General features: G+C 59.2%; 1 protein-coding gene across 5 annotated transcripts in view; it reads left to right on the top strand.

Annotated features, from left to right (window-relative positions):
• The first annotated feature begins 21 nt into the window (after positions 1-21).
• Positions 22-17,210, top strand: part of TXNRD2 (thioredoxin reductase 2) — a 48,087-nt gene continuing 30,898 nt past the window's right edge. For 3 of the 5 annotated variants that reach the window (XR_011236517.1, XR_011236518.1, XM_069496784.1), the window contains exons 1-8: positions 22-115; positions 3,868-3,933; positions 8,913-8,969; positions 9,303-9,447; positions 10,029-10,103; positions 11,517-11,595; positions 12,115-12,177; positions 15,967-16,037. Coding sequence is in view for 3 of the 5 variants with exons in the window: in XM_069496784.1 (XP_069352885.1) it covers positions 9,362-9,447; positions 10,029-10,103; positions 11,517-11,595; positions 12,115-12,177; positions 15,967-16,037 (374 nt within the window). In the remaining 2 variants the exon portion in view is untranslated. Of the gene's footprint in view, positions 116-2,124; positions 2,316-3,867; positions 3,934-8,912; positions 8,970-9,302; positions 9,448-10,028; positions 10,104-11,516; positions 11,596-12,114; positions 12,178-15,966; positions 16,038-17,210 lie in introns of those variants that run through there. The other 2 variants (XM_069496785.1, XM_069496787.1) reach the window with 1 other exon arrangement.

Below are 17,210 nucleotides of genomic sequence, written 5' to 3'. Positions count from 1 at the left end.
GGCCCGGACAAGGCGGCGATGGCGGCGGCGCTGCGCGGGCCCGGCGCGCGCTTCCGGTGGCGGCTGGCGGCGGCAGCGGCGGGCGGGGCAGGGGGCGCGGCGCGGGGCGCGGCAGGTAGGGGCCGGGAGGGCGTCCCCGCGAGGGTGTCCGCGCGGCGGGTCCGGGGGCCGCGCACCGGCCTCTTGGGCAGGGGTCGGGCCCCGTCCAGCCCCCGGGAGCCCCTTCCCAGTTGGGGCAACTGAGGCGGTGGCCCTGAGATCCTGCTGTGCGGGCAGCGCCCGCAAGCCCAGGCACCACTGAGCCCTAACGACCATGACGGCCACCTCCTGAGGCCACGGTGCGCCCCTGGCCAGACCTCCCGCTTCCTCCCCAGCCTCAAGAGACTCACGTAGCCGGCGCGCACATGCGGGGGATGAATGAAGGTGCTGCCCCGAGCGCCCACTGGAGGCGGGCTCTGCGGGTGCCCTGGGGGAGGAGCGATGTGCATTTGTTCCTGGAGCTTACCGAGGGACACCGACCAAATCAGGACACTGATGGCAACTTTGAGTGCGGGCAGCAGGGACTACGCACCCCCCCACCCCGCCCGCAGAGGGTTTGCACCATACATTGCAGGACCAGCTCCCCCAAAGCTGGCCACAGACGCCCCCATCTGCTGTGGCATGGCATGTCCCTGCATGACATGGCCTCTGCCACACAGGGGATCGCCCCCACACCCTCCCCCTGGATGCCCAGGACAGAGCTCAACTCTCCCCACGGGAGTGTGGAGGATGTGAGCTGGGACTGGCTCAGGCAGCTGCACAGAGATGCCCCGTGGGAGGCACATGGCATGTCCTTGGCCAGTGGTGGACTCAGGAGGAGGGCCAACTGCGTGCATAAACAGGCAGGGCTGTTACTGTCCAGACCCTTGGGAGCTCCTGGGCCAAGGGTGGCCCTGCGGGGTCCTGGGTGGCAGGCGTCTCATGAGGTGACCTAGGGCTGCTCTTACTGTGGCTTTGCTAACCCTTGGGAGTCTGATGAGGACACCCCTGTTTCAAAGCTTTGTTACTGTATATGTCAGGTGGGGACATTTATGAGGATTAAATACATCAGTGCCAATGGAGGCCTAACCCCACGCGGTGCCAGTGAAAGATTCATAAACGGGAGCTGCCCCTTCAGGCTGCTGGGTAGCTGTGGCCTTGGGGCGGAGTGACTGGTTTCCAGCTGGGCAGGAGGTGCTCTGAGGATTCTGCCCCATTGCTGGCTTGATGAGGAGCTGATAGGGCCTGGAGAAGGTGGCCAACCCCTAACTATTGCACTCTGGAGGGCAATAATTTTTTTTTTAGAGACAGGGTCTTGCTATGTTGCCCAGGTTGGAGTGCAGTGGCTATTCACAGGTGCAATCATAGCGCACTGCAGCCTCGAACTCCAGGGCTCAAGCGATCCCCCTGCCTCAGCCTCCCCAGTAGCTGGCACTGCAGGTATGCGCTACTGTACCCAGCTCTCACAGTCCAATTTTGAGCCACCTCCTCCATTTCAGGCCCAAAGTTTCTGTGTTCAGAGCAGGAAGACACCAGCCCTGTCACAGGCTTAGAGGGTGGTGGATGCAGCCCCTGAACAGGAACCAGAAAAATGCTGCTGGTGTCACCTGTCCCCTAACACCTGCTGCCAGGAAAGGGCTCTAGGTAGGGAGACCAGCCACACAGGAGGATCCCCAAGGTGGCCAGCTCGCCTGTGGGTGCACATTTTGTGGGGAGCTTCCACTTACCTCCCCGGCACAGGGCACTGTTCACTCAGGCCTTGCCAGGTGTGCAGGGCTCCTGCTCTTACTGGCCCTGTCCTAGGCCCCTGGTTCAGAGAGGAGCAGAAAAGTACAGGACCGTGTAGGAGAAAGCAGAGGCAAGGCAGAAACACTGGAGCCCTGCGGGTGGAGGGTGGGGGGAAACGGGGGGACACCATGGGGTTCCCCAGGGCATCGGAGTGCACAGGTGGTCCCCAGGTAACGCCAGTCGCCCAGCCCTTCCTCCCACGGAGCAGCACCTGCCCCACCCACCTTCAGTGTCCTTTGGAGTCCCTCCTCCCCAGCAGCCTAACCAAACCCTCCTAAGTGCTTAAAGGCAGATTTCCTAACTTACAAATGGCTCCGCTGGCCGTTCCAGTGTTTATCAGACGAGAGGGCGCCTGGGCGTGCTCAGGGCAAAGCAGGCTACCCAGATAAGCCCTCACTGCACAGAGCCCGCCGCTGGCCCTGCACTCTGCCTGATAGCAGGGCTGCAAGCAGGACAGCCAGCAGGGACCCCGCTCTGGTGACAGGAAGGACAGGGACCTGCCATGGAAGGTAGGAACATTCTGGGCAAAGCCTCCAGGCCACCAGGCAGCAGGAGGGGAGAGAGGCCTGTGTTCTCCTGGGCCAAGGGACAGCTTCTCCTCAACCAGCAGGCGTCCTTGGCTCTCTGGGCTCACATCAGAGTCATCGGAGCAATTTACAACAGTCTGGGCCTTTTCAAAGTCCTTGAGTTGTGCCTTGGCTTGGCTTGACACACATGCAAATGCCACTGCTGGATGGAGGTACGGGTGGGCCCAGCCGTGGGCCAGGCTGGCTGCAGGCACCCACGCGCCTGAGCACAGCTCCTGGTGGCAGCTTCCGGGCTTTCTCAGCTGCCAGCTAGGTGCCTCTAGGCCCTGGCTCTTGTGTCCATTTAGGAATGCAGGTTCTAGACCCTGGTCTGGGGGCGTCTGCGGAGCTGGGGTCCCTGAGGGATGTGGGACTGTGAGCATTGAGCTGGCTGCAGAGACAGGTACAGCCTCCTCATGACAACGCCAGGCTCTGATGCTGGTGTTGGGGAAGACGCCCCCGCCTTGGAGGGCAGAACCCACTCTGTCATGGGACCTCTGGGCCTTGCCCCGGGGCAGTGACCAGCTCCAGGCGCCCCGGGAGGGTGGTGCTCCTCCTCATCCCGGCAGGCTTATGTCTGCAAAGAGGCTGGAGGCATTTCTACTTGTTTTATACCCAGACCCTTGTCACCAGCCCCTACCCTGCCCTCACCCTCTGTGGACTGACAGTTTTCTATTATTTCTTCCTTCACCCAGGGAGTGGGCTGGTGCCTGGTGGTGGGTGTCCCGACCTCGGGCCGGGCCGGGTCAGAGTACGTCCCGTTCCCTCCTCCCCACACTCCCTTCCTCTGCAATCCCTGCCTTCCATGCCAGTGGGTGGCAGAGTGGAGACAGATGATGCCCTCTGCAGGGCAGAAAGGCTGAGAGTGGCCCTCTGTGCTGTGGGCCCAGCGCAGGGCCAAGGCGACACCACCGTGAGCGCGGAAGGAATTCCAGGAATGAAACCTGAGCCCAGTGGCTTCCCTCCCAGATCGCTGTGCAGCCAGGCACGCTGGGAGACGCCCAGCTGTGCACACCTGCCAGCTCCACGGGGCAGGGGCTGCGCTTTTATCCCTGCTCACTTGTGACAGAGGGTGATCTTTACAACTGATAGGGACAGGGACTCAAGGAGAATGTTTTAGCTCTGTGTCTGGCTTAGAACACTGGGTGAAGTTTGAGTTCGGGGAGTCCTACTGGTTGACACGGGGTGTGTGTGGGAGGCGTGGTTTGCAAAGGCGTTGGCACACGCCTTGGCCAGCCTCATCATGGCATCACTGGGCCCCTGGATTTGCACAGATCACATGTGTGAAGTCATTGCTTTCTGCTCCGTTGGGTAATATGTTGTCATCCCTGTGCCTCAAAGGATGGGGTCTCCCATTGTGAAAAAATAGATCCTGCATCACATTTAACCAAACAGAGCTGCTCGCTGGTTGGGAATCGTGGGGGCCTCCGTGAGTCTGTGCCCCAGCCCTGGGCTGACTTTCTTCCTCCTCATCTCTCCTTCCTTCCCCCAACAGGGCAGCGGGACTATGATCTCCTGGTAATTGGTGGGGGATCCGGTGGCCTGGCTTGTGCCAAGGAAGGTACGTATCCTGTGTCCTGTGTCCCCTTGTCATGGCAGGGCCTTGACACTTTGGGGCCCCCCTGGAGAGGGTGGCTTTGTCCTGAACGTGCATGAGCAGGATGCACAACCTCTGCAACTGGCCTGCCGGGGTCACCCCAGCGGCCCCTCCCTGTGCCCTGTTCCCTGGCACACCCAGCCATCTGCCATCGGCTGTGCACAGCAGCCACGGCGTGCTCTTCACCTGGGCTGCCTTCCTGGGCTCCAGGGCTCCTGCTTTACACACAGTGACAGCCACTGGGCCTCCCAGGGTCTGCCCCACCTGTCCAGCCTCAGCTCCCCGTGCTGCTGCTCGTGGAGGCCCGAAGTCCCAGATCAAGGCATGGGCAGGGCTGATTCTTCAGAGGCCTCTGCCCTGGGCTCATCGATGGCCGTCTCCTCCCTGTGTCCTCACAGAGTTGTCCCTCTGCCTGTCTGTGTCCTCATCTCCTCTTATAAGGACACCAGTCCTACTGGATCAGGGCCCACGCTCATGGCCTCATTTTGCCTTGATTACCTTTTCAAAGAGCCTACATCCAAATAGAGTCACATTCTGAGGTGCTGGGCTTAGGGCTTCCACGGAGGAATTTTGGGGGTAACACAGTTCGGCCCATAACCACCCCGAAGTTTTCTCACACCTTGGTAACCCCTTCCTGCACCCTGCCCCGCACGTCCCAGGCAGCCAACGATCTGCTTTCTCTCCCTGTGGGTTAGTTTGCATTCTCTAGAATTCTGTGTCTGTGGACTCACGCGACACGTACTCTTCCGGCTGCTCTCCTGGGCGCGGTCACCCGAGGCTCCGTTGTGTTGCTGCGCGGGTGGACGCCCAGTTCTCGCCAGTGCTGAGTGGCAGCCCGTCACATGGCTGCGCCGCGTTGCTCTTGTCCGCTCACCTGCAGGTGGACTCGGGTTGGTGGTTCCCACCTTTTGGCTGCCGTGAATAGTGCTGCCAGCAACATTTGTCTGTGTGTCTTTGTGTGCACATATGTTTTAAATTCTTTTGGGTACATGCCTAAAAGTGGACCTGCTGGGTCATGTGGTATTTCTCTTATTTAGATACATCTTCATTTCTTTCAGCAGTATTTGGGAGTTTTCAATATTTAGGCCTTTCACATCTTCTGTCCTATTTATCCCAAAGTGTGTCCTGTTTTTTGTAATGGTTTTATTGGGATAAACGTCACATACCATAGACAGTTGTCTCTTGGCATCAAGGGGGATTGGTCCCAGCGCTGCCTGCGGTTACCAGGATGCTAAAATCCACCCCTACTCCTGTCCTCAAGCGGGCCTTCTGGAACCCACAGATATGAAAAGTCAACTCTTCATCCATGCGGATTTTATATCCCATGAATGCTGTATTTTCCATCTGACTTTGGTTGCAGAAGTGGAACCCACTGATAGGAGGGACTGTGTTTATTGGAAAAAAAATCCACATATAAGTGGACATGTACAGTTCAAATCTGTATTGTTCAAAGGGTCAACTGTAATTCACTCATTTAAAGTCCATTATTCAGTGTTTTTTGTATATTCACAAAGTGTGCAGCGGCCACCATTAGAACAGTTTCATCTTCCCCCAAAATACGCTGTATCCACTGGCGGTCACGCCCTATTCCCTCTGCCCCGGCCCTGCAACTACTGATCTGCTGCCTGTCTCTGTGGATCTGCCTGTTCTGGACGTTTCATATAAATAGAATCATATATGGTCTTTTGTCATTGTTTCTTCCACGTAGCATGATGTATTCAGCGTGCATTCGTGACAGCGTGTGTCAGCACTTCGGTCCTTTTCATGGCTGAGTAATACTCTACTGTATGGCTATGCCACAGGTGGTCTATTGGGTGATGGACATTGCGTTGTCCAATCCCACTGTTTGGCCATTATGAGTAATGCCATGAACATTTGTGTGTCAGTTTTTATGTGGTCATATATTTTCTTTTCTTTCTTTTTCTTTATTTTTTGAGACAAAGTCTTGCTCTGTTGCCCAGGCTAGAGTGCAGTGGTGTCATTATAGCTCACAGCAGCCTCAAACTTGTGGGCTCAAGTGATCCTCCTGCCTCAGCCTCCCAAGCAGCTGGGACCACCGGTGCACGCTACTACGCCTGGCTAATTTTTCCATTTTTGGTAGAGATGGGTCTTGCTCTTGTTCAGGCTGGTCTCAAACTCCTGAGCTCAAACAATCCTCACCCCTCAGCCTCCCAGAGTGCTAGGATTACAGGTGTGAGCCGCTGCACCTGGCTAAATTTTCTCAGCTTTTGTATGTCTGGAAACACCTTTATTTTGCCTTCATTTTAAAACTATGTTTTCTCTGAATATACAATTCAAGGTAGACAGGTTTTTTCTCGTAGTATGCTATAAAAACTTTGTCCGTCTGTTTTCTCACTGGCATCATTTCTAACTTGTATCATTGCTGCCGTCTTCATCCTGTTTGTCTGAAGTGTGTCTTTTTTTCTGTGGCTACTTTTAGGATTTTCTCTTTTCATTGGTTTAGAGCAATGGTTTTTAATTATGGTGCGCCTTTTAATTTTTTTTTTTTTTTTGGCCAGAGTTCGTTGAGCTTCTCAGTTCAATAGATTCATCCAGTTATGAAATTTTTCAACCATTATTTCTTCAAATAATTTTTCTGTCCCTCCCTCTTGCCCTCCCTTTTGGAGACTTTAATTGCATACAGATGAGGCTGCTTGGTGCTACCCCTCTGCTTACTGTTGCTCTTTCCATTAAAAAATTTTTTTTTTCTATTTTTTGTAGAGGGGTCTCACTCTTACTCGGGCTGGTCTTGAACTCCTGACCTCAAGCAGTCCTCCCGCCTCAGCTTCCCATAACATTTTATTATTGTCTCTGTGTTTCATTTTGGATAGTTTCTATCCCTGTGTTTTCAAATTCACTGATAAAAGATTCTGCAACCTGTAATCTGCTGTTTATCCTGCTCCCTGCGTCTTTCATCTTCTATATTGTAACTTTCCTCTCTACGAATTCAAATTGGTTCTTTTGTTATATCTTCGGTGTTGCTCCCTGGCTGTGAACACACAGGGTAGTTAAAGTGCCTGTCTTACTGACCTTTTCTGATGGCTCTGGCGTCTGTGTCGGTTCTCCCTCGGTCCCTCGGTTTCCATTGACCGCCTTTCTCCCCCTTGGGTGGTGTATTCTCACGCTTCTTTGCCTGCCTGGTAATTTTTGGGTGAATATCAGTTACTTTGAATTTACCTGTTGGGTTCTAGACTTTTTTGTATTTGTAGAAATATTAGTATTGGGCTTTGTTCTGGGATGCAGGTAAGTTATCGAGAGACAGTTTGATCCTTTTGTGTGTCTGCCTAAGATTTGTCGGGTGCGAGGAGCAGCACCCAGTCTAGGGCTCATTGTTCTCAACCCCTGAGCCGCGACCCGTGCCCCGGGAGTTATGTGTTTCTCCCAGTCTGGCTTCTAGGAGTGGGCGCTCTTCCCTGCCCTCCGTCAGCCCTGTTCCCCGACCCTTCCAGGTGGTTCTATCCCTGGCCTCGGGGAGTTTCCTCACACACACGCACTGATGCCATCTCTGTGCAGCTGCCTCCTCCTCTGCCCCGTGAGTTCTGTCTGCCTCAGTCTCCCTGGAGGCAGTCACTCCGCCCCTCTGGTAAGGAAGACCCCCATCTATTACTTGGCGCATTAGCCACCTGAGACCCCACCCCTCGGACCACCCCAACTTAATAAAAGTGGGAAAAACTGGGTAGACGGGGCTCAGAATTTGGTGGTGAGACCCCTCTGAGCCCGCCGGCGAATAAACCTTGATTCTCTGACTCTGACTCTCCGTGTGCCGCTCGGTTTGTCCTCGGGACCACCGGCTGTGACACCGGCTGTGACACCGGACTCTGCCCAGCCGCCACCCCCCACAGGTCTAAGCCCCACCTTGTTTGTTCTGTATCTCCCAGGTCCTTTGTTGTTGCCTGATGTCCAGCTTCTTAAAACGCATCGTTTCGTGTATTTTGTCTGGATTTTTGGCTGTTTGGGGAGGGAGGTAAATCTGGGCGCTGCTGCCCCGTCGTGGTCAGATGGGAGCGGGACAATGGCATTTTGAAGAGCACCCTCAGCCTGACCCTTTAAACTGAGTGTGGGAATCCCACTGTTCCTTCAGTTGAGCAAAATGGGCTTTGAAGGTGAACTGTTCGAAAACTTTATTCTAATCCTGGTTTTTGATAGCTATGAGTGGAGCATGTCCTGTAGTGTTTGAAACACCTACGGTTCGTGAGACTTCAGTCCGGCGTGCCCTTGGAGGTGGTCAAGTCCAGGGCCTGAGGTTTGCTGAGGCCGGGCCCAAGGCAAGCCGGCAGGAAGCCCCGAAATGAGCCCCGGCTGATATTTCTAAGTTGACCGCAGAACCTGGGACCGCTGGCCCGTGTGGCCCTGCTGATGGCCGGGAGGGTGGCCGGACGGCTCCATGGCAGGAAGCATGGTTTGGAGTCCAGGCCTTGGTGTCCCTCTGGGGCTGAGCGACTCTGGACCTAGGGCTTCACTTCTCCGAGCTTTGCTTCCTGGCCCTGAGGGTGACGCAGCAAACACCCACTCGGGGGCTCTGGGCGGCCGGGAAGGGAGCAAGGGAGAGCACGGCCGGGCCTCTCCGGGGTGGGCCCTGGGCTCGTGCTGAGTATCTGGGACCGGAGTTGGGGGGCGGCAGTGGGTGAGGGGTTGTGGGCAGTGTGGAGGCTGCGGTCTCGGGAGAGGACTGAGGGTTCCTGCCTGCGGGCAGCACAGTGGGGCGCAGGGGGAGGCCAGGGGACGGGTGCAGAACGTGTAGGCAGCGTACTCCGGGGGCCAGGGTGCCGTGGCAGATGGTCACTAGCACGGCTCAGCCTGGCCACTGTGCAGGCAGCCGCAGGCCCGGGCCCTTCCCTGCCCTCCTACAGGCCTCGTGGGCCCCTGGAGTCCCTGTGTCTGGCCCTGAGCCAGCTCCCCTCTTGCTGTCTTGTGCTCAGCCGACGCTCTCCTTGTCGTTCCAGCCGCTCAGCTGGGGAGGAGGGTGGCCGTGGTGGACTACGTGGAACCTTCTCCCCGAGGTGAGCAGCCCCTTCGTGAGCCTTGTCCTGGGAGGGAGGACAGATGGGCCCAGTGAGTGAGCAGAGGCCTCGGGCGCCAAGTCCTTCGTGCCCTGCTGTCCCTAGTCCCCGGGCAGTGTCCTGTCTCGCGCGTCATTACTCTGAACGTCATCATTCGCATCCTAAGAACAGCTCTGGATAAGGTTGTGGAGGGCAGGTTCGTGGGCCAGATTCGCCCGAGCCGCATTCGAGTTAAGAATCACTTAAAGGGATTCTCACATGGGGTGGGAGAGCAGGGAAGCCCCCAGGGGTCATCCGAATATAAATGCAAACATGCTCTTCCTGACACCCCAGGCACCAGGTGGGGCCTCGGTGGCACCTGTGTCAACGTGGGCTGCATCCCCAAGAAGCTGATGCACCAGGCGGCGCTGCTGGGGGGCATGATCCGCGACGCCCGGCACTACGGCTGGGAGGTGGCCGAGCCCGTGCCGCACAGCTGGTGAGCGCCTCCCCGTGCTTCTCTGCCACTCTTGACCGGGGGGGGGGGGGGGGGGGGGGGTTATTCTCCGGTCACCCTCATGGGATGGACGGGGTGCTGTAGGGTAAAGTTCCAGCCAGGGGGACTCTGTGCCGTCCCCACAGACATTTGGCAGTTTCTGGAGACTTTCAGGGGTGTCACTAGGGGGAAGGGTTTGCTGCGTCTCCGAGGCAGAGTCCAGGGCCCAGGACAGCCCCTCCAAGAACAGTCAGCCCCAAAGCCTGCCAGCGGGAAGCCGCCTCAGTCGTGCTCTTTTGGGAAGGGGACCGGTGTGACTCTGCTCAGAGCCACCCGCGGTGGCTCGGACGTTCTCAGAAGGCTGCTGCTCTGGCTCCGGGCCGGAGCCCTCACCTGTGAGTCCAGAGGCCCACAGCCCAAACCTGGGACGCGGGCGGCGGACGTGGGCGTGGACGTTACATTCCGCCACCTTTACACTCTCATTTCTCGGTATTTCTGTGAATACACCGTTTGCGGCTAATAGTCTGTTGAGAGACTGCAGCTCACACGCTGTGTTGTGGTCTTGACATTTTGTGCGTTAACAGGAGGAAGATGGCAGAAGCTGTTCAGAACCACGTGAAGTCCCTGAACTGGGGACACCGCGTCCAGCTGCAGGACAGGTACGGAGCCTCGCCAGGCCCTGTGGTCGTGCGGATGGCCCTCAAGGGACAGGCGCCCGCCTTGCCTTCTCTCAGGCGTCTTGCACCTGGACACGTGCAGAGCCCGCCCCGGTGGGCCCTGGGGGCTCCGAAGGGACAGGACAAGGAGTGTCCCTGCTCACGGGTGGGGCGCAGATCAGGAGAAGATGGGGGTCTCTGGCGGGGACGTGGGACTCCTCTGCAGCCCGGCCCTGAGCAGAGTCTAGAGGCCGAGGTGTGAGCGAGGCCACGTTGGCGGGGGGGTGGGGGCAGAGCCTGGGGCTGCGCAAGGAGCAGGGTGCTCAGGGCCGATGGGCAGCAGGGTCACCCCGGTGGCAGGCGCCTCCTGGAGGCAGGTGGCCTTTCTCCCACCACAATTACGTGGACGGAGCCCAGGAGCCACAGTGGTGGCGGCAAAGAGGACCCCACGAGCCGCCTCACACACCCCACACCAGCACTCTGTCTGCTGCTGCACGAACCGCACACCTTCCTACTCAGGCGTGGACGAAGGTGTCCCTGTGTGATCGTCGCAGCCCGGGACCACCATTCCCGTCAGCCCTGCAGGGTCCCCAGCTCAGATGCTGATGTTTCCTCCCACCTGAAGCCTCCCCCGAGGCTCGGCTGCTGGAGGGCAGGTGCCTGAAACCCGCACTTGCCTAGGCCCAGGCTGCTCCTGGGGCTGTAGCCCCGCGGTGCCCACATGGTCCTGCAGTCCTGCTGGCTCTCCCCGTGCACCGGTGCCTGGCCCTCTGGGGCTTCCGGGGACCCTGCAGCAGGCAGCAGTTCTGTGCTCACTAAATCCAGGAAAACTGAGCCAGGGAAGCCGGCCCCCCTGCCCATCCCCGGCCAGTGAGCTGAGGTCATTGTGCTGCAGAGCTTTTGGGCGTTTTCTGCATGAGGCTCCGTGTCCCCCAGCGCGGTTTGCTGGAGGCAGCGGGCTCTGCCCGTCTTCCTCCCAGGCCTGGGCAGCTCCCAGGTGGGCACACACCACGCGGCTGATACCAACATGCCCTCCAGCTCTGTCCTGCCCCGTCTCCTGGCCTCACTGCACCCCTGAAATCCCTGAAGGCAGAAGGTGGCACCTACCTGGGTACCTGGACTCCATGCTGGAACATGCCCAGGCCCCAGGGGGCCACCAGCTCTCACTGCACCTCAGGGCTGGGCGCGGCCTCTCAGGACTCTGCCCAGCTGGCTGCTGTCTGTGTCTTTGACCCTGTGGTCACCATGTCCCTGGGAACCTGGGGGGACAGCTAGGTGTCCGCACTGCTCCCCCACGCTTCCCGGCATGGCGGGGGCCGCGGTTGGAGCTGCCTTACAGCAGTGCCTCTGTTTAACGCCATGGGTGGGGTTTAATTTGCAGAGGACATGTTTGAAAATCTTACCTTTATTCTGCAGAAAAGTCAAGTACTTGAACGTCAAAGCCAGCTTTGTCAACGAGCACACAGTTCGCGGCGTCGCCAAAGATGGGAAAGAGGTGGGTGCCTGGCCCAGCACGCAGTTGCTCCAGGGCTGCTCACGGTCGTGGGCACCGACTCCAGCTTCGTCCGCCTCGGGCCGTTCTCGGCACTAAGCGCTGCTGGCGTGGACAGACGCTTGCCTTGGGCTGCCAGGCCCCTTTAAAACGGGCACTTTGTGTGAGGTGCACATTGGCCGGGCTGCCCTGCTGCTTGGGGTGACGGAGCAACAGGGCCGGCCAGCGACCCCCTCTCTGCAGCGTTTGTGGGGATCTGAGGAGACAAGGTGCCTGCAGGGTGCTCTGTAAACCGTGAGGTGCTTGGAGTTGGGACACCTCCCTGTCCCTCTGTCCGTCCCTCCCACCCGACTGACCCTCAGCAGGATCCCAGCCCGAGGAGCCTCGAGCTGCTGGCCGAGGGTCCGCACTGCAGGGCGGGCTGCCGGGAGCAGCCACCCAGGGCCCCTGCAGGCATCAGGCCTCCCAGCGAGTGACCACAGTGTCCCTATTTGACCCGCAGTTTTCTCAATTTCTTTCCAGACTCTGCTTTCTGCTGACAACATCGTCATCGCCACTGGAGGGCGGCCGAGGTACCCCACGCACGTGAGTGTCACCCAGGCGTGGCCTCGCTGTGCCACCGCACCACCCCTGGGCGAGGGGCGCGTCCCCACCCGCGGCCTGCACACTCGTTTTACCCCACACTCGTTATCGCCACTTTCTACTTTTCAATTCTCTTGAGTCCACTCTGCTGAAGCACAAGGTCCCCGTGACCCCCCGTGACCTCCTCGTCATTGCCAAACCCTCAGAACAATTCTCACCTCGCTCTCCCCGGCCCGGCCCGACTGCTGGGCCTGTCCGCCTGTCCTTCCCTTTCCTGCCTCCGTTGTTGGTCCTCCTCCCCCTTCAACCCCACCTCCGACACCTGGGACGCAGATTCACGCTTTCACTGGGTACAATTTAGTGGTTTTCAGAACATTCCCAGAGCTGTGCACCCATCAATCTCTACCATCCATCTCCAGAACTTTCCATCATTCCAAGTGGAAACTTCGTATCCAGTAAGCAACGGCTGCCCACTCCCCTCCCCCCGCCCTGGCAGCCGGTCCTGCTCCTGTCTCCAGGACCCCAGCTCCTCCAGGGCCCTCGGGCCAGTGGACTCGCACGCCTTGTCTGTTGGGACTGGCCTATTTCACTGAGCGTGGTGTCCTCGGGGCCCGTCCCTGTTGTAGCGGCGGCAGAATTCCCGTCCTCTGCATTCCGTCCTGTGGATATGGCACATTTTGTCTATCTGCTTGTCCCTCCGTGGGCGCCTGGGAGGTTTCCACTTTTTAGCTACTATGTCATGCTGTGAGAGTTCTCACGTCTCGTGGGCACGTAGCTGGGCTGGATCGCCGGGCTGTAGGGCAAGTCCACCCTGAACCCTTGGAAGAACCTCCAGGCTGTTTCAAAGCAGCTGCACCATTTACGTTCTCGCCAACAGTGTACGAAAGTCACAGTTTTTTCACACATCTCGTCACGTTTTACTGAGGGCCGAACGTTTCATGTAGGTTGACGTGGTCGTTCTGCAGGTCAGATTCTTCCTCCACCCTGGGACTGAGTTGTTGTTGTGGCTGTTTGGTGACTTTTCTGCACGAATTTTGTAGATTCCTTATTCTGTGTCCCGTGTGGCCACTGACTTCCCCGCCTGGCCAGCTCAGCGCTCAGCTAAGGAGTGGCCGGAGAGCAGGGAAGCAGGGACTCTGCCAGTCTCTGCCAGTCTCTGCCATCAGCCACCCCCCCACCCACAGACAGCTCCGCCTCGGCCTCCCGCTGTGCGGAGAGCTAGGGGCGCTTGCTCGGCCTCCTGGGTCTTTCCTGCTGTGGGCACAGCCTGATGCTCCACCTGGCCTTCGAGATTCTCAGGAATGTACTGGAGGTTTTGCAATCCCCTACGGACATCTCCTTCCTCAACTTTTCCTTCTGTGCTCCTGGGTCCGTTGGGGCAGTCTGCCGCTGTCCTCAACTCTTACCCGCCACCTCAGGCAGCGGTGAGGTTAGAACTCTGGACAAATGCCCCCGGAGAGACTTTTATCAGATAAAGATGAGCCTTTTGAGTGGAGTCTTCCGGGAGCCCCCAGCAAGGTCAGACAAAGCGCAGACCCTTCTTGGGAAAGTGCCCTGCTGGGTTCTGCTTTCTCTGATCCTGTCCCACCCAGTTCAGGGCTGCGGCTGAGGTGGGGGATGGGACCAGAGTAAGTTAAAACTCCAAGGAACTCCCCATTCTCATGGAGTTTCAGCTATTTTTCTTTTTCTGAGATGGAGTCTTGCTCTGTCACCCAGGCTGGAGTGCAGTGGTGTGATCACAGCTCACTGCAGCCTCAAACTCCTGGGCTCAAGAGATCCTCCTCCCCGAGTAGCTGGGACTACAGGCATGCACCACCATGCCTGGCTAATGTTTTTAAAAATTTTTTTAGGAATGGGGGTCTCACTCTGTTGCCCAGGGTGGTCTTGAACTCCTGGACTCCAGCGATCCTCCTGCCTCAGCCTCCCAAATAGCTGGGATTACAGGCGTGCGCCACCAGGCCCAGCTCTCCACCGTTTTTCTTAACTAAACGTTCCCTGTGTTGCCGCAAGCCTTTGGTTAATTTCCATAGTTCTGAAAAAGTTGGATCTGACCATCTTTGCCAATTTTTTCGCTGTTTTTTAATGGGGGTGAATACCTTCTGGGCTGGTCTGTGGGATGTGGGCCCAGAGCGGAGGAAGGGGCCCCAGGGTGAGGGTGGGGACGGCTGCCACAGGGAAAGCAAGTGGGGGGAACAGCGGGGTTTGGCTGAGGCCACGTCCTGTCTGGCCGCCCAGGGAATGGGGGCCGCCAGCCCCGAGCCTCGGTGTGGGCTGCAGCAGAGCCCAGGAAGGCCACAGGTGCCACCGGCTGGAGGCCACGCTGGCCTCTGACTCACATGCAGGGGGAGTGTAGGCAGAGGCAGAGCAAGGGGGTCTCCGCTGGTTCTCAGGTGGGAGCCGTGGCCACCTCTGTCCCTGACCTCTGCTGCTGCTCTGTGCTTACCCAGAGACAAGGAGCGGAGGGATCCAGGGGACGCGAGCACCTCTGGTCCTCAGAGCGAGACAGGGCTTCTCTTCTGGCCGTCAGGCCAGCAAGGGCAGCCTCCAGCGGGGCCAGGGCGGTTGTGCGCAGAGGTGGGCTCAGGTGGGCCGTGTGGCTCTGTAGCTGTGGTGACACTGCACTGTGGTTCAAGGTGGCTATGGCGGACAGGGTCAAAATGACCCCTGCACCCGGTAGCTGGGCTCATGGTGGTTCTGCTTAAAGCCCCTCAAGTCCAGGGTCAGCTCCCAGGAGCCCAGCAGACACCTCGGCTCCTTCAAGGCACTGGCGGAAGTAGTGGGTGCACATCCATGCCAGGGTGCCCTGCGGAGGGGCCCTCGCCCGTCCCCTCCCCCCCCCCCCCCCCCCCGCCGGCACCTGCTGATGTCGCTGAGGCCCCGGGGGGATGAAGCGGGCGCCCGGGTCCTGGAGGGGCAGCTCAGTGGCCACGGTGCTCTCCCTCGGGGCCCTCCTGGGTGCCTGCCAAGGCTTGCTTGTATTTTAGTCCTTTAGACTGTCAGACCTCTCGGTTTTCCTTGAGCAAACCTGAGAAATTCCTGACTTTATTTTTTTTGCCAATTGGAAGCGTAAACTGTTTGAGATCTGTTTCCTCTGCCAGCCCATCTTGCTCTCACGGCCACTAAGCGGGCGCTCGCCCCTGGGGCTCTCCCACCTGCATGGCTGCTCTTCCTTGGGGGGTCTATACGATTTCTGGGCCCAGAGCCCACCTGGGCCGGCCCTTGAGGGTGCACAGTTGGTCCAACCCTCAGCCTAGTGCCCTTGGGGCCACTGCCCCTCCCGCCCCTCAGTCCCCACACCCTGCCCACTCGCTCCTCCCCGCTGCCGGCCCTGCAGGCCACCCCGCTGCCCGGATGCTGGGGCCTGTCCCACTCCTGATCTGCCCCCGACCTGTCTTCATCTGCCGCTCCTCTCCGAGTCTGGGCCCCCGGAGCCTGGGCGCTGATCCCCTGGTCTGCGTGCCTGTCTCCTCCCTTCCCGGGGCCCAGAGGACTCAAGGGGGCCCAGCTCTGCACCTGGGTGGCCCCTGCAGCTGCCACGCCCACCTCAGGCCCTCGCCTGAGTCCGGATCAAGGGGAGGGTCCCTGCAAGCAGAGAGGAGAGAGCTGCTGGTGCACCAATGACATACAGGCAGGGTACTGTCTGTCCCCAAGGAGGCCACAACCTCCTTGGCAGGGACAATACGGATTGTGGCAGGGAGGCCCTGCCCAGCTGTGGGCTGGGGCAGGTCAGGCTGATTCTGCAGAACAGGCCAGGTGGAGCTCTTATCCCACAGACCCTCTCTGTCTTGGCAGATCGAAGGTGCCCTGGAATACGGAATTACAAGCGACGACATCTTCTGGCTGAAGGAATCCCCTGGAAAAACGTAAGGACTGTCGTGTGCTCGATGGAGTCCCCTGCGTGTCCCCCAGAGCGAGTGCCAGGGCCCTGGGAGTGAGCGGACTCAGCTCTTAGCACCTTCTTCCTGGTTCAGCCCAGAGAAGGAAAGGAAGCACGTTGTTTGTGCCCCCCTGCATCCCACGGCTGCCTCAGAAGTCACCACGGTGAATGTCACGCAAAGCAGCAGCCCCCAACCTTTTTGGCACCAGGGGCCGGTTTCATGGAAGACAATTTTTCCATGGACCAAGGTGGGGGTGGTCTCAGGACGATTGAAGCGCATGACATTTATTACATTTGCAGCCGCTCCCCAGGGCTGGCACCACCGCCCAGCTCCGCCTCGGATCATCAGGCCCGAGAGTCTCGCAAGCAGCGCGTGGCCTAGACCTTCGCGCGCGCAGTTTGCAGGAGGTTTGCGCTCCTGTGAGAACCTAACGGAGCCGGAGCTCGCGCGGTGATGCCAGCCGTGGGGAGCGGCCGTAAGTACAGGCGAAGCTTGGCTGCCCACCTCCTGCTGTGCGGCCCGGTTCCTGGCAGGCCACCGACCAGTACTGGTCCGAGGCCCGGGGCTTGGGGACCGCAGATATAAAGGGGGTCAGCTGTTTGTTACCTGGGTCGGTAGTTGTCGTGGGTCAGGGCTCCCAGGAGCCCCGGGTTCTGGTGTGTGCCATCAGGGAGGGCGTCAGGAGGGGAGAGCCCGAGACCCCTCCCGCAGCCTCCGCCACACGTCCCCACTGTCACTGGGTTTGCACACGGGGCTTCCCTGAGGTGGAGCAAGGGCTGCACCGGCCTCAGAGACCACAGCCCGGCTGCGGGCGACCAGCAGGTGTTGAGACACTGAGTGGGCCCGTCCAGGCAGCAGCCCGTGGGGTGCGCAGGGGACTCCCTGCTGGCAGGGACCAGAGAGGCCACCAGAGGGCGGCAGAGACCTGGTCGACAGCCGTGCTTGGCCGCCCAGGACTCCTGGAGGAGTGGTGGAAACGTGTCGGGCCGTGGGCAGGCGTGTGTGGCGTGCACGCTGGAGCGCGGGCACACGTGTGCTGGGCTCTGCGTCCCTGCTCCGCACGTCGCAGGCTGTCTCTGTCTGGGGCAGGTCTTGACGTCCCCAGTGGGCGTGGGGCGGTGGCTTCCTTGGCTGCCCGTCAGTGAGCCGTGGCTTCTC

The sequence above is a fragment of the Eulemur rufifrons genome, chromosome 21 (assembly GCF_041146395.1).
Source record: "Eulemur rufifrons isolate Redbay chromosome 21, OSU_ERuf_1, whole genome shotgun sequence".
Classification (NCBI taxonomy): domain Eukaryota; kingdom Metazoa; phylum Chordata; class Mammalia; order Primates; family Lemuridae; genus Eulemur; species Eulemur rufifrons.
This window is presented reverse-complemented; position numbering and strand designations above follow the sequence as displayed.